General features: G+C 46.5%; 2 protein-coding genes across 2 annotated transcripts; one reads left to right on the top strand and one right to left on the bottom strand.

Moving 5' to 3' along the window:
• Positions 1 to 4,136, top strand: CFAP126 (cilia and flagella associated protein 126). Its single transcript, XM_005880471.2, has 5 exons — positions 1 to 227; positions 1,632 to 1,694; positions 1,822 to 1,902; positions 2,321 to 2,497; positions 2,820 to 4,136. Exons 1-5 carry the CDS (start codon positions 201 to 203, stop codon positions 3,018 to 3,020), a joined length of 549 nt encoding a protein of 182 aa, XP_005880533.1. The 5' UTR covers positions 1 to 200; the 3' UTR covers positions 3,021 to 4,136.
• SDHC (succinate dehydrogenase complex, subunit C, integral membrane protein, 15kDa) lies at positions 4,036 to 20,952 on the bottom strand. Its single transcript, XM_014528555.1, has 5 exons — positions 20,777 to 20,952; positions 18,235 to 18,336; positions 12,737 to 12,798; positions 8,557 to 8,720; positions 4,036 to 4,782 (listed from the first exon to the last, which is right to left on the bottom strand). The coding sequence occupies exons 1-5, from the start codon at positions 20,935 to 20,937 to the stop codon at positions 4,678 to 4,680; spliced, it is 594 nt and encodes a 197-aa protein (XP_014384041.1). The 5' UTR covers positions 20,938 to 20,952; the 3' UTR covers positions 4,036 to 4,677.
• Positions 20,953 to 26,489: the final 5,537 nt, after the last annotated feature.

Here is a 26,489-nt window from a genome sequence, read left to right as displayed (position 1 = left end):
AGAAAAAAAGGGTTGCTATTCAGCTAATTTTCTCACATTTACATACTCTTAGCTTCTAGGAAAAAAAGGTCAGGGTAGTGTCTTCCAAAGAAGTGAGTAAGGAGCCCAAGGTGCCTGCCTGCTAATTGGGAGGTTGTCTCCAAGGCCAGCCTTCTGCAGTTGCCAGGCAACCAATGTAAACAGCAGGAAGTCGCAGGATCATGGCCACTAACTACAGTGCCAGCCAGGTAAGTTCTCTTTTTCCATCTCTTTAACGTTTTTAATTTTGCCTTCAAAATTCTACCTTTGGACTGACACCTCCCCTAGAATTCTGGTCACTGAACGGCGGGCTGGCTGAGAGGGGGTGAGGGAGAATTTCCCAGCTCCTCAGGGTAGGGAGGGCCCAGGGACCAGCAAAGGGCATCTCTGGGTTACTTGTAAGGTCTAAACCAGCGGTCAGCAAATTTTCTGTAAAGGGCCAGAAACTAAACATTTTAGGCTTTGTGGGCCAAGTGGCAAAATGAGAAAGTACGATTACATAACAACAGAAAACACAAAATTCAGAGTGTAACAACTGAGTACCATTGTTTATAACGCTAATGAAAAGAATGGATTCTTTTGGGAGAAACATTTTGCTTGATTGGGATACAAACTTAGTGTTCCCTTTTCTCAAATCAACTGCAAATGTTCATCTATAAAAACCGTTCTCCGCTCTCTCAAGCAGTCCGGGCGGATCTGGCTCACGGCGTTTGCTGACTGCTGGTCTAGACAAGCGTGGTCTAACAAAAAGATAGTGTGAATCACAAATGCAAGTTTAACTTCCTAGTAGCTACATAAAAGTTTTAAAATGGTTAATTTTAATAATCTCATTTAGCCCAATAAATTCAAAATATTATTTCAACATTTAATCACCAATATTTTAGAAGTTACAATAAAATGTTTTACGTTCCCTTTTTTGTACCAAGGCCTTCAAATCCCGCGTATTTTTTGTTTACAAGCACCTGTGTGGACTGTCACATTTCAAGTGCTCAGTAGCTGCCACGTGTGGCTAGAGCAGCGGTTCTCAACCTGTGGGTCGCGACCCCTTTGGGGGTCGACCGACGTTTTCACAGGGGTCGCTTAAGACCATCGGAAAACACATATATAATTACATATTGCTTTTGTGATTAATCACTATGCTTTAATTATGTTCAATTTGTAACAATGAAAATACATCCTGCACCCTTTCACAGGGGTCGCCTAAGACCATCGGAAAACACATATATAATTACATATTGTTTTTGTGATTAATCACTATGCTTTAATTATGTTCAATGTGTAACAATGAAAATACATCCTGCATATCAGATATTTACATTACGATTCCTAACAGTAGCAAAATTACAGTTATGAAGTAGCAACGAAAATAATTTTATGGTTGGGGGTCACCACAACATGAGGAACTGTATTAAAGCGTCACGGCATTAGGAAGGTGGAGAACCACTGGGCTAGAGGCTCCATTAGGACAACACACATTTAGTCCAAACAAACTACACCCTCTTACCGCCCCCCAGGCAGTGCAGGCCTTTGATCCTCTAATCCAACGAACTCTGTGGCTGTCATCTCCGGGCGGGGCTTGGAGCTCAGAGGGCTTCCCCACTTTCTCTCCACAGTACGAAAAAGCATTCTCACCCAAGTATCTGCAGAACTGGTGTCTCGCCAAGCCAACGAAAGAGGTATCCACATGTTTCTACGTCACTCACTGCCACCAGCCTTCTCCCCACATCCTCCACTCCCTCAGCCCTCACTCAAGCCCTGATACTCCCTCCACTCTCCCAGCGCTTCTCTTCCACTTTCCCCCAGAGCATTCCTTCCCACGAAGGCTACACTCAGATTATCGCCAACGACCGTGGCCATCTGCTGCCTTCAGTGCCCCGTTCCAAGGTGAGACACTCGCCTCCATTCTTACCAACAACTGGAGCACTGGGGAAGGTTCGGCCTCCTGCTGCCTGGGAAGTTAAGTCCGGTCTCATTCACACTGGAACACGAGTGCCCCCAAGCTGCCAGCCAGTCTACCCACAGGGCAGGGTATTAGCACCAGGTCCCTGCACTATGGGTGACCTGTGTAAAACGGATGCCCACGGCGGTGATGCTTCTGCGGTGGGCACGCTGCCAAACAGCCCGAGGGCGCAGAAGTGAAGCCAGCAGAGGTCAGGCCACGGAACAGGGTCACTGAGTGGGGGGAGGGGCTCACTTCCAGTCTTGTTTCATTGCCACCCAGTCCCAAAGGAAAAGGATGGAAACCAGATGGATACAGGGTCTGCCACTGCCAGGAGTGAGAAGTCCTGCTTCTTCCTTTTAGGCAAGTCCTTGGGGTTCCTTCATGGGCACCTGGGAGATGCCTCTGAAGATACCCCCTGCTCGGGTGACCCTGACGTCCCGTACAGCTGCTGGTGCTGCCTCCCTCACCAAATGGATCCAGAAAAATCCTGACTTACTCAAGGCCTCCAATGGGCTTCGTCCAGAAATCTTGGGCAAGGTACCTACTCATCCCACCTAACCTCCAATCCCAGCGTCTCAATTTCAACCCCACAATGTTATGCCTCTGCTACTCCAGCAGAGGGACCTCTAACCATCTGTCTTGCCGTGTAGTCCCTCAGCACCTGGGTGCTTAAGGGCTGAGCTAAGCACATCTGCCCCCAAGCACAAGGCCATCTGACCTCCCCAGGGTCAGCGCATCAGCTCTAACTCTTCTTGTTTGGAACCCGACCTTTGGCCCATGGTGTGGGGAGAGACACTTAGAATCCTCTGGATCGGGAATGACTAGGCCTGACCAGGCTCTCTTCTATTCCACCCGACAGCCCCAGGACCCAGCCAGTCAGAAGAAACCCCAGAACTCTGTCCAGCAAGCACCAAGTCCAGCCATCATCCCAAGGTCCCCAGCCACAGACCTCAGTTCCCCAGATCAACCCCCAAGTGCACACCCCTCAGCAGGTCACACTCCGGGTCCCCTCAGCCCAGCCAGCGCTCCCAAGTGCCCACCCAGAAGCCCATGCACGTAGGACCAGGGTGGGTCCTACTCAAGCCGGGCCAGGAACGCAAACTGGGACTCCGCGGGCCCCACTGAGGAAGCCTATCTAGAGATGAGTGAAGTAAGAGCCCGTCAGGGAAATGACAGGAATAAAGGTGAATTTGGAAAATAATCGCCACTGTTGACTCTTGTACTGATTTTGATTTTTCCCTCCTGCCTCTTATCACCAAGAACCAGAAGGGTTGGGGGAAGGGGGAAACATGACAAAGGCTTGGGGGACACATGTGTATAAGGACCAAGTTGGTTACACTCCAGAAATGGCCAGAAGTCGGTCGGAATCACAGCACCCACTCCCACACCCGGATTTTCCTCCTGAGCACCCCAAGGACACTCACTGTGCACTGCGCAGCGTGCTCGTCTAGAATCTGAGGCCACTATTTGGAGCAGCCTCTTTGGTCTAAGTTGCTATAAGCCGTGTGACTGACCAGCAGGTAGCTGGCTCTAATGGCTGCTTGCAGAACAGGTGTGCTGTGAGCCCCAGGCGCTGGCTCAGACACTTGCTCCTACGCGGGAGGCTGCTTTGTGGGAAGGATGCATTGTTCACCAGCCGGGTGCGGCTGCCTGCTTCTGGGACTGCTTTGAAGAACTGTTTTGTCAGATGGCTCCTTGTTAGCCATAGCTACTTGGGCTACAATAAAGACTCTCTTCTATGCCCACGACTTCTCATGTCTTCTCCGTCCAATACCCAGCGTCCCAGCAGGTCCCATCCCTGGCAGAGGAGCTTCGGACCCAAGCTGGCGTCATCGAGCAGGAGGGAGTGAGTCCTCCCAACACTCCTTCCTTCTCGGAGGCGCCTGCGTGGCAGGACATCTCTGCTGCTTGTACTGAGTCCCTGAAAACCTTCCCAGCTGCAAAACAGACTGTTTCTCTCCTGAGAGAGGTCAGATTGGGGGACAGAAATGCCTGCGACCAGGGGGAAGGGGGGAACTGGTTCCTCCTCATCGCCATTCTCTTGGTTTCTCTAGATTTCAAGGAAGAGTCAAAGACAAAATTAGTATTTTAATTAATTTCAGAAAAAGATGTCACATGAATGTCGATTAGAAAACATGACAATTAGAAGCTTGTTTTTCTGGAATTGCAAGGAAAAGAAATAACCCTTAACAGGTTCAGCCATACTTTTCTGGATCTTTCTCTTGTATCAAAACTATCTTCTCCCCAAAGCACCTGCTTCAAAAGCCAACTCACCCTCTCTCTCTCCCTCTGGCCGGGACAGGCTAACTCCTCACCATGTGGGGGCTAAGGACCCTGGGTCTGACCAGTGAACAGAACTGTCCTTTAAGCCACAACCCACAGGCAGTGGCACCCAGAGCCCCACTCCCAGTCGGCATGGGAGAGGCCACAGAGCTGGCTTTGTTTCCACCGTCTCAGGAAGAGGAGCCAAGAGCTGACCCTCAGCACAAATCAAGGCCCAATATGGAGAGAATAAGGGCTCCTAGGCCCCGAGCAGGCTGCAAGCGGGGGCAGGAAGAGGGAGCTGCTGCAGCACCCCATCTAGAAACAAGGGGGCCCTGGGACCCTTCTCACAGCTGAGCTCCAGGGACAGTGCAAGCACACAGGTCTGAACAGGCGAGAGCTGAGGAAATCAAGGAACTAATCATCTGGGGGAGGAGGAGCTGGGGCGGAGCTCTTCACATGGCGGCCAGCCCCACCGAGGACAGCACGCTGAGGAGCAGGACAGCCACCCCGGACTGGTACAGCTGCGGGACCTTCAGGCCTTTTCCCAGGTCCCACATCTGCAGAAAAAGGAAAAAGAAAGCATTTCAGCAATCAGGACCCTGTTCAAGGCCACAACCCCCTTCTCAGAGGGAAACTGCACCTGGCGGGCAGCAGCCTCCAGCTGGCTTCCAGGGAAAGCCCTTCCCTCTCCACACCGCTGCCACGGGGTGCCCACCCCTGCAGCCCAGCCCAGCAAAGGCACCCGCGCCCTGTGGGCAAAAGTTTCCAGACTGAATCAACAAAGCTTTCCCGTGAGGACAGGACAAAAGCAACGTTCCCCAAAGTGCGTTCTTTCAAAAACTCTCCTCAGAATGCTGAAAGGGTTACGAGACACCCCCCTCCCCCTCAGAATGCTAAAAGGGCTGGGGGAAGGGGTGTGGTCAGATAAACTTGGTAAACATTTAACTGCAAGACTTCCCAGCAATTCATGGATGTGCACTGTGAGTCTCCAAAAGGGGGATTTCATAGGCATGATCTCCCAGAGACAGTCACACAGAGCCCTCTGGAGAAGGGCTATCGGCCCTGAGGCCTAACTAGCATCTAGAAAAGACTCTTTGGAATCTAGAACACTATTTCTCAATTTTGTCTTGACTGTGACCCCCCACTAAGAAAAAATATTTATATGTATTTTAAATATTTGTACTGATTTTTAGAGAGAAAGGGAGAGGGAGGGACAGAAACGTCAATGAGAGTGTAACATCCACACTGACCAGCTGCCTCCTGCACATCACTACCGAGGACCGAACCTGAAACCTGAGCATGTGGCCTGACCCAGAATCAAACCGGCAACCTTCTGGTGCCTGGGACAATGCCCAACCCACTGAGCGACACTGGCCAGGGCAAGAAATATATTTTTAATTAGTACCTACTTATTATGTTAAAGGAGGAGCCACAGACTCCCAGAAACACCCTCTCAGCCAACCACCTGGAACTCGCTGGTCAGCACCAGGAAGGCCACCTGGCACCTGGGCCTCTCCATCCCCCACAGAAAAGAGACAATCTGCAGGATAAAACCTCCTCCTCTACCCAGAGAAGACCTGCCCTGACCCAAAAACAACCCTTTCTTTTCTTCTGTCAACACCTCCCTTGCCGGACCGTTCTTCCTATAAAAACCTTGCCCTTGACACAACCCCTGGAGACCCCCCCAGCTGCTGGAGGCGATGCTGCCCGCTCAGGAACGCCTTCATAGAGCCGACCAGGTCTCTGAATGTACTCAACTAAATTTTATTAATATCGGCACAGAAAAAGTTCATGAAATAAAAAACAATACTTATAATCACCATGTGCTACATTCTATGTGTAATAATCCACTTAACTTTCTTTTTTTGTTGGTAGCAACCCACTAATTGGTTTTCTACCCATTGGGTCAAAGCCACAATTTAAAAACACTGACTTAGACTCTCTCGTGCCCCAGGGAATTGACACATTGTGCTCTGAGCTGCTGAAGGATGGATCCCTTATGGTGAAAGGAAGGTCTTCAGATTCCACACTTTCCCACATGACTGCCCCACACACACCCGCCCACACTCTGAATGTACAAGTAAAAGTGACTAAATTAGCAGCACTTCAGAGAAAACCGAAAGGATGCCCCCCCCCAGCCCCAAACAGCTTCTCCCAGATCAGATTCATCAGGCCCAGTCTCACAGTGTGAGCCCTGCTGGGCGGGCGGGAAGGTGCTCTCCGGAGCACCAGGCATCAGCTCGGGGACAAGAGTCCTGGCTGCGCAGAACAGACGCCTGCTCCACACTCAGAGCCGCACGTGCTAAGAGAAAAGTGACGGCAGATGTACAGGCGAAGGAAAGCCACACTCTCTGGCTCGGTGGCTCGGCGGCGTCCTGCCACCAAGAAAAGGTCGAGGGTTCAATGTTTCTCTCTCACATCAATGTTTCTCTTTCCTTCCTTCTCCTCCCTCCCTCCCTCTAAAAGAAAATCAGAATCAGCCAGGATTTTTAAAAAAACACAAAAAACCACACCTTCGTTCTGAGATTCTTTACCCGCCACCCCCCCCAGACTGAGAGGAAAGCCCACAGATGCAAGGCCCCGCCCGGCGGCCGTGCCGAGGAAGCTGGTCAGTGCTCCTGAGGGCTCTGCTCTGGGGAAGTCCAGGGAGGTAAAGCCATCACTGATGATGCTGAGCGCTGTCCCAGAACAGCCGACAGACACACTGACCTTTACAGTCATTTGTCTCCCACTTTTCTATTCTTTTAAACTGTCTATTGGACACGATTGAAACACACAAAGTGCTTGTCTCTGGACTCTGACATGGAAGCTATAAAAGGTCAATTCAGGCAAAAGCATCCATGTGACAGATGGCTCCGGCTAACGGGGAACCAGACTGAACTGTATTTGTCTTCCTGGGAAAGGAAGCAAGACTAGGGGTGGGGAGACACAGAATTCGAAATCTCAAAGGTGCTGGAGGAGGGAGTGATCTTCTTTATAAAGAAGACACACAAGTCTAAACTGACCCCAAGGTTCTCAGGCCATCAAAACATTCCTAAACCCAATATTGAAATCTGGGATCCACCCTAGCCGGTTGGGCTCAGTGGATAGCGCGTCGGCCTGCAGACCACAGGGTCCCAGGTTTGATTCCGGTCAAGGGCACATATCTTGGTGGCAGGTTCCTTCCAACCTAAGTCCCCCCGCCCTTCCCCACCCTCCCATGCAAGAGGCAACCAATCGATGTGCTTCTCTCACATCGATGTTTCTGTCTTTCCCTCTCTCTTCTACTCTCCCGAAAAATCAATGGAAAAATATCCTTGGGTGAGAATTAACCAAAAAAAAAAAAAAAAAGAAATAAAAGAAACCCTGGCATCCTAGGCACCCAGTTTCTGTTAACAATGGCCTTGTTTTCTCCAGTAGTGAAAAATAAACAAAGACCAAAAACAGGTAATGCAATTCAATGTCAAGATAGCAAAAGTCAGCCCTGGCCATTTTGGCTCAGTGGATAGAGCGTCGGCCCGTGGACTGAAGGTCCCAGATTTGATTCTGGTCAAGGGCACGTACTTCAGTTGCAGGCTCAATCCCCGGCCGTGGTTGGGGTCGAGTGCAGGAGGCAACCAATCGGTGTCTCTCTCACATCAATGTCTCTCTCTCTGTCTTTCCACCTCCCTTCCACTGTCTCTAAGAATCAATAGAAAATATTCTCGGGTGAGGATGAACAACAACAAAGATACAAAAGTCAGTGTATTTTGACACCAGCCACACCTCACTCTGGGCTGACAGGAATGTCAGACTGAAAGCAGCAACCATGTTCCTCTGGCTCACAATGGAATCCCTGAGCCTGCAACAGTGCCTGAGCCAGGAGGCACCACATCTTTGTCTAGACCAGCGGTTCTCAACCTGTGGGTCACGACTCCTTTGGCGGTCGAACGACCCTTTCACAGGGGTTGCCTAAGACCATCCTGCATATCAGATATTTACATTACAATTCATAATAGTAGCAACATTACAGTTATGAAGTAGCAACGAAAATAATTTTACGGTTAGGTCACAACATGAGGAACTGTATTTAAAGGGCCAGAAGGTTGAGAACCACTGGTCTAGGAAATATGTCTTCCATGCCAGATGGATGGCCTGGCTTCAGGGCTCTCTTATAGTAACAACCCTCTGAAAACTGTCAGGCCTAACACTGCTCAGCTCTGTCCCCAGCAGAGCTGCCCAGGAACCCCCTGAGCAAAGGCCCAGCACAAGTAACTCTCAGAACAGTACTGAACCCAGACAACGAAGGAGAGAGCCCTCCCAGCCTCTCCACTCCCTTCACCCGGGAAAGGCCCGAATCTCAATGAACTTACCAAGTGTCGGATCCCGTTCCAGGTGTGATACATGAGAGGGAAGGCGAGCGCAAACTTGGCTGAATGGATCAGCACCGGCCCCAGACTCAAGGACTTCACCAGTTCCAGATGAGACTCAAAGTTCCCAGGGAGCAACAGGGCCGACAAGCCAAAAAGAGAGACCCCTGAGGAGACAACCACGAGAGCCCATCACAGCTGCCCACCAGCCACCACCAAGGTGACGTCTGAGCTGGCTCTGACAGCACCCAACAAGCTGGAGCACCTGCGTCCAGAGCACAGTTCGTTTACAGCTCCATTCCCCTGCACACCTACTGTTCAGCACCGTGTCTGCTTTTCCTAGTCACTCCTTTTATTGTTATCTGTTCATCATGCTAATTTACCCTTTCCGTCTCCCTCAGTTCTCACCTGCCGTTCTCAAGGAATTTACCTAGTCTCATCCAGATTTCCACACCATCTTCACTATGAAAAATCATGAGTATATCAATCCCCACAGAACCTAAGCAATGGAAGGGTGTTACTAGCCACCTCTTTCTATCTTTTAAAGAATTGTTTGTAAAGTTCTTTTTCAATAAATTCTATTTTAAAGTCAAACTAGTGTCACCATTCTTTTCAAGTTCAACATGCTTTCTGGAATTTTACATGGGCCGCCAAGTCTCTACAGTCTGAACGAATACCTCCTGTCTCGGCCAGCTGCTCTGCTGCTGGAAGAAACGAGAGCAGGAACCTCTCCGACTCCCACGGCCACAGGACCAAGTCCCAGCGTGCAGACCAAGGCCACTCCGCTCTCTCTCCCACAGCCCTGCTCTCCAGCAGCAGCCCTAGTCATCACTCCAGCGACTGGCGCTTCCCATCCCTAGGCCTGTGGCTAAGGTCACTTCTCTACTGGAATGCCCTCCTCCACCTCCTTGTCATGACCTTTCAACTCATCCTTCCCTCGAGCTCCCCCACTCCTTCAGCTGGCCTCTCCCCTGGGGTCTCCTCTCTATTAAAGTTATCACAGTGCATAGTAACACTTGTCTTACTCCTTAGACTCCTCCACCCTTGAGGGGAGAGGCTATTAATAGCATTCCCCAATTTCCAATGTGTAACCGGAGATTAATTAGAAGGTAGGAGGAATGAACAGTTCTTTCTGAAAGGACACTGCATGCAAACATCCACTTATTTACTCATTTAGTAAATAAAGATTTCCTAAGTGCTAGAGCGTATGTAGTGTAAATAAGACAGACGCAGGCCCCACTCTCTACAGTCTAATAAGAGACAAATTTATAAGAATTAAGCAAACAAAATAATTACAAATCCTATATAATAAAAGCCTAGATGGTGCTGCATGACATCATCACAAGATGGCCACCCTCACGTTGTCAGGAGATGGCGGCAGGGGAAGGCAGTTGGGGGCCAACAGGCCAACAGGGGAGGGCAGCTGGGGGCAACCAGGCCAGCAGGGGAGGGCAGTTGGGGGTGATCGGGCCGGTAGGGGAGCAGTTAGGCGTCAATCAGGCTGGCAGGGGAGAGTAGTTTGGGGTGATCAAGCTGGCAGGCAGAAGCGATTAGGGGCAATCAGGCAAGCAAGCGGTTAGGAGCCAGCAGTCCTGGATTATGAGAGGGATGTCCAACTGCGGGTTCAGGCCCGATTCTACTGAGACTGGGCCTAAACCGGCAGTTGGACATCCCCCAAGGGGTCCCAGATTGGAGAGGGTGCAGGCTGGGCTGAGGGACACTCTCCCCACCCCACCCCACCCCCCGTGCACAAATTTCGTGCACTGGGCCTCTAGTTATATAATAAAAACTATGAAAGAAACAACCAGTGTGATAAGAACTATGAAGGACAGTGCTATGAAACTAAAAATTAGCAATAGATCTAGAAATAGAAGCTACTGCAGATATGGCAGCAAGCAAAGCACATCGAGATGACACTTTTGTGAGGAAACTAACCACGCATGGCACAGGTTGGGAATGAAACCCGCAGCGGCTCTGCGCCCGGGGCCTGAGGGCCTGTGAGGAGGGAGCAGAGAGCAAGGGGGGCTCAGGCAGAGAGGTGTCAGGGGGCAGATTAGGTGGGGCATTTAGGCAGCGGTGGAGGCCTGAATTTCAATCTAAGAGGAAAGGCAAATAATAGTAATAGAACAGTAAAAATAGAAGATTCTAAGCCTGACATGATTCAAAAATATTTTTTATAAATTTTTTTCTTGCTGATGTGTGAAAAATAAATTGGAAGCGAGCCACAACATGCAAAGATCACGTTGCTGGGACTGATTCATTTCAGGCCAAATGAGCCTCGCCTCGCTGCCATCTGGCCAGTGCACATCGCTCTCCGAGAGGCTGTTGCTATTAAATTGATCGTGCTTCTCATCCCTGTTCCTGTAAGTCAACATCCAGAGTCTAGTTTCTTGAAATCCCATCAATTCTGGGAGAGGCATTATTAATATGCCATTTTATAAGGAATAAACTGAGGTTCAGAGAGTTGACGAAGTCGCCTAAGTCATCCACCTGGCGACCTCTGTTCCCTTCAGCACTGGAGGGAACATGGGGGCTGCTGCCACAGAGAACAGCTACTACCTCCCGCCCTGGAGCCAGGGAGAACCGGGAAGAACAGGATACATGCTGACTACATGGTCATTCAAAGGGGTAAAGAAAAAAAACAAAAAAAACAAGTAATTACTAAGTACAGTTGTGAAAAAAATATATTTAATTTCAGCAAACAAATACTTTATCATCAGAGGCCATGATCAGACTGTTTCCATTCAGTGGTGATAGATACGCTTAGGCAACACAGGGAACTACAGCCTGAGAAATAAGCTGCTCTTGTTCTCCCAGTGCTTGCAGGGTGAGGTTGCTCATCAATACCCCCCACTAAGCAGAAAGCATCCATTTAATAATGACAAGACTCAAGCAAGCAGAAATACAGCGATGATGAACTTATAGTTGAAATAGCCTAATCTTGAATGTATCCAGTTATTTCAGTGCAAGTAGGTTAACCACCAGAAACCATCCCCGGATTCCCAGGCGACACAGTTATCCTTATGCCAGGACTCCGTCCCTTCCCCAGCCCAAGGAATGACAGCATCAAATCTTAGCTGGGAGTGCCCATCCTCACCTCGTCACCAGCAAAACGAATCTGGCTGCGTGTAGCAGAGACGTGGCTTTAGATAACTTCTGCCACTGTCTCAGCTGCAGCTCCCTAAATGCAGGACTCCTACACTGAAGCCACCAGCCTTGCTGATGACCACAACCACTTCAGTAAAATAGTCCTCAGAAGCCTAGGAGCCCTGGCCGGTTTGGCTCAGTGGATAGAGCGTCAGCCTGCAGAGTGAAGGGTCCCGGGTTCAATTCCAGTCAAGGGCACATACCTTGGTTGCAGGCTCCTCCCTGTGCAGGAGGCAACCAATTGATGTGTCTCTCTCACATCAACATCTCTCTCTGTCTTTCCCTCTCTCTTCCACTCACTAAAAATCAATGGAAAAACATCCTCAGTGAGGATTAAAAATAAATAAATACAAAAGAAGCCTAGGAAGAACCCTGAGCATATTATGAAAAACAAAAATATTATGAGCATATCTCCAGCAGAGAATGTTTAAAACACAGCTGATCCTCTTACAAACTATCTCCCTCCTGTGGAAAGATGCATCCAATCCCAGAACCTGTAACAAACCTCACTACCGGAAAAGGATGAACTAAGACCAGGGTACAATCACCCCGGGGCTATATTCACATCACACAAACAGGCAGACACTGTGGTCTGTAGCTGAGACAGTGAGACTGGAGAGTGAGTCAGTCCTTGGGCCTGATCAATTCTGGGTGACAAGGAATGGGGCTAAAACTGAGTCTCCGTAAGAATAAGGCTGATGACTGACCTCAGATTATGTTGGGACAACTTTCAGTCAGCCAGCCCATCTCTATTACATTTCTATCTCTGCACTGTGATTTCAGTAAATATGCCAGCAGGATGTGCTAAGGATGATTTTAAAATCCCTAAGCAAAGAACCTGAGCATAATGGAAACTCATAATTAATTGTTAAAGCAATGAATGAACAATAAGCTTAAAAGAGACTCATCGTTTTCTCTAAATCAAGTTGCTGAGTTGCAAGGAAGGCAGTGCCTGGAGCTAAAGAAACAGCAAAGTTATTCACAGAAGTGTGCATGTGTGTGTGATGTGTGCGTGCACAAAAACAGACATACGTACCTGCACTCAAGGCAACACCAGTGCCGCGGTGGCCAATGGACATCGCCATGGGAAGAGACCAACTGCAAAGAAACATAAAAGCAACTGAAAAAAGGAAAAGATGAGCCCTAGCCTGGCCAGTGTGGCTCAGTGGTTGAGTGTTGACCCATGAACCAGGAGGTCACAGTTCAATTCCCAGTCAAGACACATCCCCCAGTTGTAGGTTCATAGGCTCGATTTCCAGTAGGGATTGTGCAGAAGGCAGCCCATCAATGATTCTCTCTCATCATTGATGTTTCTCTCTCTCTCTTCCTGTCACTCCCTCTCTCTGAAACCAATAAAAAACATACTTTAGCCCTAACTGGTTTGGCTCAGTGGATAGTGTTGGCCTGCAGACTGAAAAGTCCCAGGTTCGATTCCGGCCAAGGGCATGTACCTTGGCTGCGGGCACATCCCCAGTAGGAGGTGTGCAGGAGGCAGCTGATCGATGTTTCTAACTCTCTATCTCTCTCCATTCCTCTCTGTAAAAAAAAAAACTTAAAAAAAAAAAAAAAGATGAGCCCTAGCCAGTTTTCTCAGGGGTTAGAGCATCAGCCCATGGACTGAAGGGTAGTGGGTTCGATTCTGGTCAAGTGTACGTACCTTGGTTGCAGGCTCTAACCCGGCCTCGGTCGGGGTGCATGTTGCAGGCAACCATTGATATGTCTCACATCGATGTTTCTCTCTCTCTCTGTCTCTACCCCTCCCTTCTACTCTCTATAAAAAAAAGCCAACAGGATATTCTCTGGGGAGGATTAACAAAAAAAAAAAAAGGAGAAGATGACACCACACTAGAGTCCACTCTTGCCAAGAGAACAGAAACCACTGTGGAAACAGGCAGTATTTAAACAGAAACAATCAGCTTTCACATTCATGTGTGTCCACGTTCTCGTTTTTAAATAAGAGCACTGATCTCTTTAAGCAGCAGCCTTCCCTTTGACCAGACTGTACCACTGACGGAGCTGAAAAGAGGCATGAATGGCAACGCAAGCACCTCCTTTCATGAAGAGAAGCAACAAGGTCAAAGACACTAATAAACCTGCACAGTTAGGAAATAGTCACTAGAATACAACCCCGGGGCCTTCCGTTTCTCCAGGCATAAAACTGAAGTAGAAGGAAACCTAAGTGAGATTTATTTATCCACTGTTTCATATAATATACAACCATCCTTGAACTCCTGTTTTTTTAAATTTTATTTTCAATTACAGTTGACATACAACGTTATGTTTTCATTAATGCTTAGTGAGAAAGGGAGAGGGAGAAAGAAACAGAAATTGGCTGCCTCCTGCACGCAACCTGGGCATGTGCCCTGACCGGGAATCGAACCGGTGACCTCTTGGTGCATGGGAAGAGGTCACACCTGCCGGGCTAAAATTTTTTTCTAACATCCTTTTGAAGAACTCATTTTCTCCTGATAGCTTAATCCCTATATACACTTTTGCTTTGATAAACTGACTCAATATATTGAACTAAAGAGTGCTTCAGAAACTGCTAACTCAACCATTTACTTCATGCCTCCTCCAAAAAAACTCCAGAACTTAGAAATAGGAACTCTGACTCCAGACTTCTTGGGCGTCTTTCCCAGACATGTCACCTTGGAGACAACCCCCTGTTCACTGCTATTTCTCTTTTTTCCACAAGTGTGTCTAGAATTTCAAAACAGGACAAACGGATAAGACTCACCTCACCAGCCCACTACATTTGTTGTATGACCCATGAAGAAAGGCCAGGGCTTTAAATATAGATTCAGAATAATTTGAAGAGTTCTTTATCATTATAATCCTCCCCAAATCTTTTATGTCTTAAGAAAAAGTTTCACCATAAAGTAGTAAGGATTGAGATCACTTATCAGTATCCTTCTGTTTTAATATTGGACATTCGTCCAATTTCTGCAATCAGAACTATTTCTGGAATCCGGCTTGGGAAAGTCTGAAGGGCTGTGGTATGTGTGGAGGTGGCTGAAGAATGGCCAGGCTCCCTGGCAAGAACACAAGGAAAGAGGGCAGCAGCGCTCAGGACGCTCGCTGCACTGGGTTAGCCAGAAAGGAGATCTTCGGGAAGACACTGGCATTACAGCTATCAGTGCTACTTCTGAGGACACGGATAACAGACACACATGTACATGCATGCTGTGTGTGCACACACGTGCCCTAGCTCTATCTACTGACAGGGTCTAGAAGCAAGGACAGCTGGTAGCAATGAGCACATCTAGCACCAGGTCCTGATTTCACAGGACCACCCTGAAGAATGCCCACTGGCCAAGTCTGGAACAACCTCAACATCAAAACAGATGAGCGCAACAGTGTAACCCTATGGGCATCTACCTACCTCTACCTCTCCTCTCTGCTCTGGTTCTTGAAACAGAGCGCCTAAAACCTTACCATCTCCCGAGTAGCAGGGCGCCAGGAGCATCTTTTGTCCTAACATTTGGTCTTTGACCCTGGCTCCTGACCCACAGTCCCTAAATCCATTGGAATTTCCTGGGTGGTAAGAGCATCCTTTGTTCTAATGAAGTGACTCTGGATGTGGGCTGGTCACCATAAAGACCAAACCATGATTAAAAGCTTGGAACTTTCAGCCCTACCCCACCTTCTTCCAGGAAGAGGAAGGGGCTTGAGGTTGCATTACTAAATGATCATGCCCATATGATGAAGCCTCCATGGAGAAGGTGTGTTTTTTTTTTGGTTTTTGTGTGTGGTTTTTTTTTGCTGTTGTAGTTAATCCTCACCCAAGGATATATTTCCATTGACTTTTAGAGAGAATGGAAGGGAGGAAGAGAGAGAAAGGAACATCGATGTGAGAGAGACACATCAATTGGTTGCCTCCCGCAAGTGCCCCGACCTGGGGCTGGGGATTGAGCCTGCAACTGAGATACATGCCTTTGACCAAAATCGAACCTGGAACCCTTAGGTCTGCAGGCCAACGCTCTACCCACTGAGCCAAACCGGCTAGGGCTGGAGAGTTTTTAGATTTAAATACATCTTCAGGTCAGGAACTATATACACACAGGAACCGATATCATTTGTAATATCCTTTATAACAAGTGAGTTCATGTAAGTAGACGTTTCCAAGTTCTGTGAGCCCAAATCACTGAACCCAAGGCAGGGATCCTGGGAAGCCGACTGATCCTGGCCAGTAGAATACAGGTCTCAACCTATGTGAAGTGGGGCAGTCATGTGGGACTGAGCCCTAACCTGTGGGGCCTTCGCTAACTTCAGACAGTTAGTGTCATACTGTCAGGTAGGTAGTGTTCAGATCACAGAAGGTCCAATTGGTGCCCAGAATTGGAAAACTGGTTGGTGTGGGGGAAAACCCTAAACATTGGTGACATTGAGAAGAAACTGTGGTGTTTTCTTTTTGGTTTCACAAAAGTGGAGGAGCTATGAATGAGTTTTTCCTTTTACGAATCCTTGAGTCTGTACCAATGAAGAAAGCAAGCCTCACCCTAGTAATAAATGAATCGAGAAGGTATGATGGAATTAGAAAAACCACTGCTTGGCAACCATCATAGTAATAACGATTCAGGTGGGTAAAAGTCTGGTGAGAAATAGAGTATTTATAGCCTCAGAGTATCTCCCCACAAACTCAGTATTAATAACACAAACCTAGCAGACACATCTTAATCTATGATGCAAGTCTGCATCAGCAGTAATGGACTAAACCACCAGGTGCCTCCCCAGAAACATAGATTAAGAGCACATCATCTCTCAGAGGTAGTCCTGCCCATAATGTGTAAATCACAAGAATGCGTCAGACAAACCTAAAATAAGCAACATTCTAAAAATGTCAAGGTCATAAAAGATAAGGAAAACTAAAAACTGTTCCATCCTGAGGGAGGTTAAAAAGACCACTGAACAATACATGGCCTGGTGGGGTTGTGGACCTACATATAGGACATTACTGGGACAACCAGCAAAATATGTGTGGAACCTGATGATTGGATGCTGACTGGATCAATGTTAACTTTCTTTTTTTTTAAATGATTTTATTGATTTTTAGAGAGGAAGGAGAGGAATAGAGATAGAAACATCAATGATGAGAGAGAATCATTGATGGGCTGCCTCCTGCACGTCCCCTTCTAGGGTTTGAGCCCAAAATCAGGCATATGTTCTGACTGGGAATCAAACAGTGCTCTCTTGGTTTTGGGGTCAACCCTCAATCACTGAACCACGCCAGTCGGGCGTTAACGTCTGGCTGGGATGACTGCACAATGAAGAGTCCTTGATTTCAGGAAGCACATAGGCAAGTATTAAGGGACGATGGAAGGCAGATAACAACCTCCCTAGTATTGTAGGACTGCAGACCAAGCTCACCTTCAGATAAGAAGGCCGCCCTGGATGATCTGGATGGGCCCAATGTAATTGCAAGGGTGGCAGAAGAGGACAGTCAGGGAAGAATGTGAAATGGAAGCAGGTCAAAGTGTTGATGGAAGACGAACTTGACCCATCACTGCTGGTTAGGAAGATGGAGGAAGGGGCCACAAGCCAAGGAATTCAGAGCAGCTTCTAGAAGCTGGAAAAGACCAGGAAGTGATTCTGCCCTGGAACCTCCAGAAGGGACCAGCACTGCCCACACCTTGACTTTAGCCCAGGGAGACGTTGTCAGACTCTGACCTCAGAACCGCTGAATAATCAATGTTTGCTGTAAGCCACAATTGTGCTAACTTGTTACAGACGTAATAGAAACTGCATCATCCTCTCTGCACTTGTTCATTTTTCTTTTAAGTAGCACATTTTTAATGTTTTTTTAAAATATATTTTTACTAATTTCAGAGAGGAAGGGAGAAAGAGAGATAGAAACATCAATGATGAGAGAGAATCATTGATCAGCTGCCTCCTGCACACCCCCTACTGGATCAAGCCTGCAAACAGGCATGTGGCCTGACCGAGACTGAACCAGCAACCTCTTGGTGCATGGGACAATACTCAACCACTGAGCCACACCAACCAGGGTTGCACTTGTTTTAAAGCCCTCAGAAATACTGACACCTTGTGAATCCCATTTAAGGTATACTTGAACTCTGTGTACTATTTCTGCAACATTTAGGCAAATTTGAAATTGCTTCAAAATAGTTTGTAGTTTTTTTTTTGATGGACAACATTTTGACTTACCAGGACTTTCCAAATGGGAGCTCTGTAGGATAGATTACCCTTATAAGCCCAAAAGATAGAATTTAGCCATCTACATATATAAAAGGTGTCTCCTTGAGAGCTCAACCCGGAGTTCGATGATCGCTTGCTATGACAAGCACTGACCACCAGGGGGTGGCGCGAAACGAAGGAAGGCCCTGGCCAGCAGCCGGAAGGCCCCACTCAGCCCCTATCGCCGGCCAGGCCTAGGGACCCTACCCATGCACGAATTTTGTGCACCCGGCCTCTAGTCTTTTTATAAAAGGCCTGAGGGAAACAACCAGGGAGGCCATGGGCCAGTCCAGCACTTTCGCCCTCACCTGCTAGGTTCCCTGGTCCCAGAGCCCTTACCTGTAGATAGTGATATGAGGAGACAGAGGGCGGTTTGAACCAGCATTCTTACTCCAGAATCTCTCCATCTCTTCCTTGGCTGAGGTTCCCAAAGGAACAGCACTAAAATGAAACCAGAAGGTTTTTAAATATATTTCTTTATTGATTTCAGAAAGGAAGGGAGAAGGAGAGAGAGAGAAACATCAATGATGAGAGAGAATCATTGATTGGCTGCCTCCTGCACACCCCACACTGGGAATGGAGCCCACAACCCAGGCATGTGCCCTTGGCCGGAATCGAACCTGGGACCCTTCAGTCTGCAGGCCAATGCTCTATCCACTGAGCCAAGCCGGCTAGGGCAAACCAGAAGGTTTTTAAATGATTAAAAGTAAAGTTGGTTTAAAAAATAAAAAAGTAAAGTTGGTTTAAATTTTTTTATATAACAAAAAGTTAAAAATCAAAAAAGGTAAGTTGGGCTGGATGAAACACTGTATAAGGAAAACATGTTCAACCACTCACCTTATCTTTATGCCAAGTTTGACTCAGTTATTAATACCCTCAACCACCCAATGAGGTTATATCAGAGGATAATCTTCTTCTCATCCCCCCACGCCCAGGTCCACCAACAGAAGCTCCACTGCTTTGTGTTTAAGCATCAGGGCAAACATAATATTTCAAAACCATTTACATAAATGGATTGCCCTTTTCCCAGGCCACACGTGCTGCCTCACACATTCTCACCTGCTCAACTGGCTCAAGATTCCCTATCAGGTTCACAAAAATCAAGAACTGCATTCAGCTCAGTGCCTCTAATGAGTTTCTTCGTTTCCCTTGTCACTGGGCTGAAATTAACAGTTAAACAGCTATGTCAACAGCATAACTGATTATGTGCCTACACTTAGCATGACTCCATCCCCCTCAGAGAAGTATCTTCCCAGAGATTACGTACTAATTACAAAAGAAAAAAACAGTACCTGCAGATTGGAAAAAAGCCTAGCAGACATTTCCTTATTCAAATGATCAAAGTTGAAATCACTGATAATAAGACAAATGGCCTCATGTGCCCCTCTTCCAATTTACGGAGGCTGCACACATCACTCACATTCTCCTCCTGCCAGGAATGGGTAACCTGACTACTCATAGGGCAATCAGACAAGCCCAACCTGGCAGACACTCCTCAAAGCAACTGGCCCTTATCCTTCAAATTGTCGATGTCATAAAAGACAACGGAGGCTAAGAAACAGTTCCAGATTCAAAGACACTAAAGAAACATGACAACCAAATACAATGCGTGAGATCCTGGATGGGAACAGGCGAACTAAATTTCTATAAAGTACATTATTTGGAACAAATAGAAAATCTGAAAATGGACTGTATAGGGAATAAACGTACATCAGTGTTAAATTTCCTGAACTGATAGTTGCACTTGTATAATTATACCGTGTTATATAAGATCATGTTCTTGTTCTTATGAGTAGTTACAAGTAAAGCGTCACGATCCCTGCAACTCAATTGCAAAGAACTCAGAGAAAATGATAACGAAAATTAAATATATAATGAACCACATTAAATTACCAATATTAGACCAGGTTAGACCTACAGAAATACCAATTTCACATGGCACAACCTAAAATATACAGTATACAGACCTTCACTGTATTAGTCTTCAAACTTTTCTGAATGTACATTTCCAAAATTAAAAGTTAAAAAAAATATAACAGAGGCAACTGTTGAAGTCAATAGACTAGAAATGAATATAGCAGAGAAAAATATAAAAATTAATTCCTGCCCGAAATTAAAGTTTACAAGAAAAAAAAAGCATTAAAGAAAGACTAATCAGAAAATAATTAGTTATCAAGGAAGGAATCAAGAATTGGATTAAATCAATGGAGTTAAATACAACAGAAAAGCTGAACGTGAGGAAAATTTTTAAAAGACCAAAGAAATACTCTTTAAAAAAAATTTGATTTTACAGAGAGGAAGGGAGGGAAAGAGAGAAACATTGATCGGTTGCCTCCTGCATGCGCCCCAACCTGGGACTGAACCCACAATCTGGGCATGTGCCCTGATGGAAATCAAACCCACCACCTTTTGGTGTACAGGATAACACTCCAACCAACGAAGCCACATCGGCCAGAATCCAAAGAAATATTTTTTTCCTTTCCTTCCACTACAAGATGAGAAAAATAGTGACCTCAATCACTGTATTTTCAGCCAACCATGTACAATGTCTTGCTTTCATACGTATCCCCAAAATCTAAGCCAAAAATCTACTGCTTTTCCCTGAGGGAGAAAAATTAATAATATATCCACAGCCCTGGCTGGTTTGGCTCAATGGGTGGAGTGTCGACCTGTGGACTGAATGGTCCCAGGTTTGATCCCAGTCAGGGGCACATGCCCAGGTTGTGGGCCCAACACCCAGTGGGGGGCGTGCAGGAGGCAAGTCGACCAATGGTTCCTTCTCATCACTGATGTTTCTATCTCTTTCCCTCTCCCTTCTTCTCTGAAATCAATAAAAATATATTTTTTAAAAATAATAATATCCACAAATTTATAAACTTACTTTCTGATACAGAGCCGAGGACTGAGGTGGCCATGGAGGCAATAACGGCCAACAGGTCTGCAAGACAAGAAAGCCAGAGTCAATGCACACGCTGGACCCTCCCAGAGCCTTCTCTGCTTCCGCGCTGTATAGACTTCGGAGTTGAGGGGAAACTTAAACATAACAGGGAAGCAATGATAGTATCAGTGTCCTTGAGATTATGTTCACAAATCTCACTTACAAATGCAAAATAAAGTTTTGGCTAAACACAACACAAAGTAGAAAATGATCAGTGTATAAAGAAAGTGACTTTTTAAGTTAGGTCTTAAAGGAGGTGATGGTTAAGACATGAGTTTTTTAAAAAATTTAAAAATAAAAAAAAAAGACCAGGGTAAGCCCCTGGCAACTCCCAGCACACAGCTGAGCTACCAGCGACCCCTCTGCAAGAAGAGGGTTAAGAGGTGGAGACAGGGGTCTGTGCAGGGAGGGCCCTAAATACTAAGTTCTCATTAGGAAGCACATCAAGTTCCTAACAACCTGGATGAACTCCAAGTCAAAAGTCTCCTATGACACTGCAAAAATATGGGAACACAAAGCCTTCTCTACTACCTGCAGGGCAGGTACTTGAAGAGGACACACAAGTTTTCTACTAAAAAAAGCTGCTACATTTCAAGTCTGAGACTAAAATGTGCCCAGACATGCTACCTGAAGAGGAACTGCACTGACCCAGGGTTTACACAGTATGATGACTACACCCTTCACTCACCTTGTATCAAATCTTTCCAAAAGCACTTAAGAAAGTTATCAGAATGAAGCTCTGGGACTGAAATGTAAATACACTGACTCTGCAGAGGTTCACTGTGTCTCCACTATGTCAAGGCACCAAAGGGATATGGATTTATCAAGACCCCGTGGTCTAAACAAGCTCACGATCATCCGCCCTTTACTGAGAGGAGGTGCATCAACATTTCAAGAACCTCATTCTTACACTAGGAAACGAGAAGGACCCATAATGTGAAGGACAAATAATCCAACCAACACTTCCTTCAGCTCTTCCCTCTTTCCAGCTTTGGAGGCAAGAGGTGAATACGGACATTGTGTATCCAAGGCTCCCAGAAAGAAAGAAGTGGGAACAAATCTCTTTCAATTGAAGTAATTGTGACTCTGAAGCTGCAGGGCTCGCATTCCTCACACCAGGCGAGTCCAGTCCCTCGGCCCCCCAGCAAGAGCTTGCAGATGTGGGCTGGAATCTACAGCCTCTCTCTGTCTAGTGCTATTGTTTCCCAGACAAATACCAAAGTCAACTTTCCACAGGCTCTAACAGAGACCAGCTGCACAAACGCCGTAACTTTATTTGATGTGACAAAAGTATTTATCATCCTTGCCTTTCATGTGAAACCAGAAATTCTGAAAAGATCTTTTCCCACCCAGAAATAGTACTTTACATGTGATAGCTAGAAAGTAATAGTAGTCCTTTCTTTTATTGTTTAATTAACAAGCCTAGGATTATCATCTCTATTTAGTGTTGTCCCCTTCTAAATGCATTACCCCCAAATGTGATCATTGCTCAAATCATTTTTGCAACTTCTCTGGTTTGGGCAACAACAGCAATGTAGAAAGAACAGTGGACAAAGTAAAAAGCCCGATGGAGTTCTAGGTCTGTGTAAGTTGTGTAACTTTAGTGCGGCACTGGGCTTCAGTTTCTTCATTTATAAAATGCTATTGATATTACTCGCCTCACTGGTGCTGAGAGGGTTCTATGAGAAAATATACGGGAAAGCATTCTCTAAACTGTAATGTACCACATATATGGAAGATACTAATATTTCATTGGTCTCCCCAAGGTCTTTAGAGTTTGCATCATATTCTATTTAAAACCCTCAGCGGTAATAAAAATATTTGTCTGCTGAAAATGAATTTGAATTTTTGGAAGAAAAAAGCCCCACAAATTATTCAAAGCCAAGTCCATATGATCAAATTGAATAAAGCTATTTTTTCCCCAAAATAAGATGTGACTATAATATAATGTGTTTCTCTTATATGATCTCTACACTTAATCTGATGTTATGCCAAAAAGTTTCATAAATGTCTGGGATAGCAGCAACACTAGATACATGTGTAGCTTTCACATGCAGCCTCAGTGAAAAGCAATCACGGATGCACAAAAGTTCTGATTTCTGGTTATCAGCCCACAACTAACTCCCAAGCTACAATGCAAGTCATCCTTGATTTCTTCTTTCCTCGCCCCCCCCCCCCCATATATGCAAGGCATACAAAGCCTACCCACACCATCTAGAAACTTCAGTCCACTGCTTCAGTCCGCATCCTCTTCATTCTCACTAGGAGCTCCATCACAGAAGCTCCTGCACTATCTCCCTAGCACCATCTCTTCCCTATCGTTCAGAATTACCAGAACTCACTTACTAAAAAACAAAGCTGATTCCACTGCTTTTCTGCCTAAAAGTCTTTAACTAACCATTTCCTACTGCTTATAGTTTAAGGTTCCTACTGTGGCCAAACAAGGCCCTTCTCAGCACTGCCCAATCCAATCTCTGGACCTATTTTTCAACGAATTCCCTTTAGCCCTATACTTTCTCCACACTGGATGCTACATCACACCCTCATGGCGCAACCCCTCTTATGACCACATGCCTTTGCTCTGACTGGAACCTCCCTTATAGCCTGATAAACTCATCCTTCAAAACCCAATAATCCCTAGGTGGCAACTTCACCATTTCTTTCTTTCTTCTTATAAAATACTAGAGGCCCAGTGCACGGATTCATGCAAAGGGGAGGGGCGGTCCCTCAGTCTGGCCTGCGCCCTCTTGCAATTCAGGACCCCTTGGGGGATGTAGCAGTGCACCAAGCGGCAGGCAGCCAGGGAGGAGCCCAAGCTGGGCACCATGCCGCTCGCTGTGCCTGCCACCGCCACTTGGGAGCACTGCCAAGGAGTAGAGAGGGGCTCCCGCTGCCGCAGCTGCACTAACCAGCCGTGAGCCCGGCTTCTGGCTGAGTGGTGCTCTGGGAGCACACTGACCACCAGGGGGAAGCTCCTGCGTTGAGTGTCTGCCCCCTGGTGGTCAGTGCGTGCCATAGCGACTGGTCAACAGGTCGAAACAACCGCTTAGGCTTTTACATATAGAGATGTTTTTATTGATTTTTTTAGAGAGGAAGGGAGAGGGATAGAAACATCAATGAGAGAGAAACATCATTTGGATGCCTCCTGCACACCCCCCACTGGGAATTGAGCCCACAACCTGGGCATGTGCCCTGACTGGGAATCGACCCAATGACCTCTTGGTTCATGGGTCAACACTCAACCACTGAGCCACACCAGCTGAGCAACTTCACCATTTCTTTAGCCTTACCTGCTATGCTTGTCAAGAGCCCACACCACTTGTTCATATCTCTATATCTATTATGACGCTACATATCTCTATATCTATTATGATGCTTAATAATTAACCTATTTTTTATCTCCTCTCTAGACTTTGAGCTCAAGGATAGGACTGAAATACTTTGCATCTATACCTCTAAATGTCTGACACATAGAAGAGGCTCAAGAAAATGGTCTGTGAATGAGCATGCTTATTTTAAAAATAATGTTACATATATAGTTAAAACTTATTTTTGGAGATGTTTCACATGTAGAATCTAATATGATGAGCAATGCCCAGAAGGTTAGTGATTCTTGGTGACTTTGGGCTTCAGTAGCATGAACATGGTCACGTAGAAGCCCAGCTGTTCTCTATCTGCCTTGGCTTCGGCAAGTCATTCCTTAACTGAGTGCCAATGGAGTTTGGGTTACTCTGCTGGCTATCGGTCACTGGCTAATCCATGAACTGCTTAGGAAGTATCTATATATATAAAAGCCTAATATGCAAAGTGTCCCCTCGGGAGTTCAACTGACCAGGAGTTCAACCGCTCGCTATGACATGTGCAGACCACCAGAGGGCGGTGCGGAATGAAGGAAGGCCCTGCCCAGCAGCCAGCAGCCGCTAGGGACCCCAACCATGCATGAATTTCGTGCAGTGGGTCTATATACATAAAAGCCTAATATACTAAGTGTCCAACCGTTCGACTGTTCGCTATGACGTGCACTGACCACCAGGGGTCAGACGCTCCCACTGATAAGTTAGCTTGCTGCTGGGGTCCAGACAATCAGGGCTTGGTGAGAGGGGCTAGACGTGCCCTGGAGCCCTCCGGGGGTCCCTCCACAGCCAGGCTGAAGGATCCCACTGGTGCACAAATCCGTGCACCAGGCCTCTAGTACAAAATATAGACTATTCAAAAGCCATGACATACAGTATTCTGATAACTAATAATATTTAACCAAGTATTAAAAATGTTTAAGCAATATTCCTCTTCAGTGGGCCCAAGTTATTACTATTTTCATTCACAAATGAGGAGTCCATAATCATGGAACCAATGACCTTGACTTGTTCCAAATAAAGTAGTGACACTAGAAACCAGTTCTAATTTCTTAGAAGGTATTTTCCTTTGGGTTAAATCAGCACATTATAAACAGTTCCAAGTTCCTCTAGTGAAGTGAGTTAGAACTAGAAATTCATCAGGAATTTTTTTTAATTTAAAGAAAACCTTCTATAAAACCCCTGTGAGACATTATGCTAAGTGAAGTAAGCCAGTTAGAGAGAGACAAATATCCCATGATCTCACTCATTTATGGAATACAATGAACACAAACTAATTAACAAAAAACAGATCCAGAGACAGAGAAGCACGGATCAGACCGTCAAACCCCAGAGGGAAGGTAGGGGAGGGTGGGGGTACGGGGAAAGATCAGCCAAAGGACTTGTGTGCCTGCATATAAGCCTAACCAATGGACACAGACAACAGGGGGGAGGGCATGAGTGGGGGAGGTCAGGGGGGGTTATGGTGGGATATGCAATACCTTAATCAATAAAGAAATTTAAAAAAAAAACAACCCTGTGAGAAAGGAACAGAGAAGTGCCCCTCCTATGAAAGCCTCGGATTGCCACTAATGAATAAGTCGACTTCTTGGCATGGAATCCTGGTGGTGACAGTCCTACAGAACTGAAGACGATGATGTCTAAACACAGTTCATGAGGATCATGATCCTCAGCTTCTAAACCTGATCTTGAAACTCCTAAAATGAACTGTTTAGAAATGATCATTTTAAGCTAAATGTTAATTCCACCACTACCAAAGTATGATATATCAAAGAATCCAAAAGCATTCAATTATGGAGGCAATTCTGGAAAGAATGGGCAAGGCACAGCTTAGGGAAAAGGGCTCAACTGTATATATAAGAGCCAAGCAACCACAACTCCCCCAGGACCTGTGGCTGTGACGCACACGGCGAAGGCCAGTCTCCGGATGGGGCCCCAACGGCCCCCCAACCTCCCGCCCCCCTCAGCCTCCGCAGCCTCCCCCCACACTGCCCTATGGGCGGGACCCCACCCCTGCACGAATTGGCGCACCAGGCCTCTCGTGTGGAAATAAGAGGCAGGGAGGAAAATAAAGGACTAAGATGACTCATTCCTGATCTCAGCTTCAAAAGGAATCATTTTGTCAACAGAGAGAAACTAAATAAAGTCTATTTTTATACTGGGTGACTTAAGTGGAAAGAGAAATGAGACGTTTGGGTAAACCGGGAATTAAATCTCAACGGCATTAAAGCTAACTTTCTGTAACAAATAGTGTCCAACAATAGGGCTGGCACAAAGCCACCGGGGACGGACCCCAGGAGGGA

The sequence above is a fragment of the Myotis brandtii genome, unplaced genomic scaffold, assembly GCF_000412655.1.
Source record: "Myotis brandtii unplaced genomic scaffold, ASM41265v1 scaffold64, whole genome shotgun sequence".
NCBI classification, from domain to species: domain Eukaryota; kingdom Metazoa; phylum Chordata; class Mammalia; order Chiroptera; family Vespertilionidae; genus Myotis; species Myotis brandtii.
The sequence above is the reverse complement of the archived record's forward strand: the minus strand, read 5'-3'. Positions and strand labels throughout refer to the sequence as shown.

What these genes read in the sequence shown, in the direction of transcription:
- CFAP126 (XM_005880471.2), top strand. Translation starts at nt 201, where the DNA reads ATGGCCACTAACTACAGTGCCAGCCAG. An exon ending in CTAACTACAGTGCCAGCCAG is followed by an intron (nt 228 to 1,631) that starts GTAAGTTCTCTT and finishes TTCTCTCCACAG; the next exon opens with TACGAAAAAGCATTCTCACC. An exon ending in TCGCCAAGCCAACGAAAGAG is followed by an intron (nt 1,695 to 1,821) that starts GTATCCACATGT and finishes ACTTTCCCCCAG; the next exon opens with AGCATTCCTTCCCACGAAGG.
- SDHC (XM_014528555.1), bottom strand. Translation starts at nt 20,937, where the DNA reads ATGTTTAAGTTTCCCCTCAACTCCGAAGTCTATACAGCGCGGAAGCAG. An exon ending in CCTCATATCACTATCTACAG is followed by an intron (nt 12,799 to 18,234) that starts GTAAGGGCTCTG and finishes GTTTCTTTGCAG; the next exon opens with TTGGTCTCTTCCCATGGCGA. An exon ending in GGAACGGGATCCGACACTTG is followed by an intron (nt 4,783 to 8,556) that starts GTAAGTTCATTG and finishes CTTTTTCTGCAG; the next exon opens with ATGTGGGACCTGGGAAAAGG.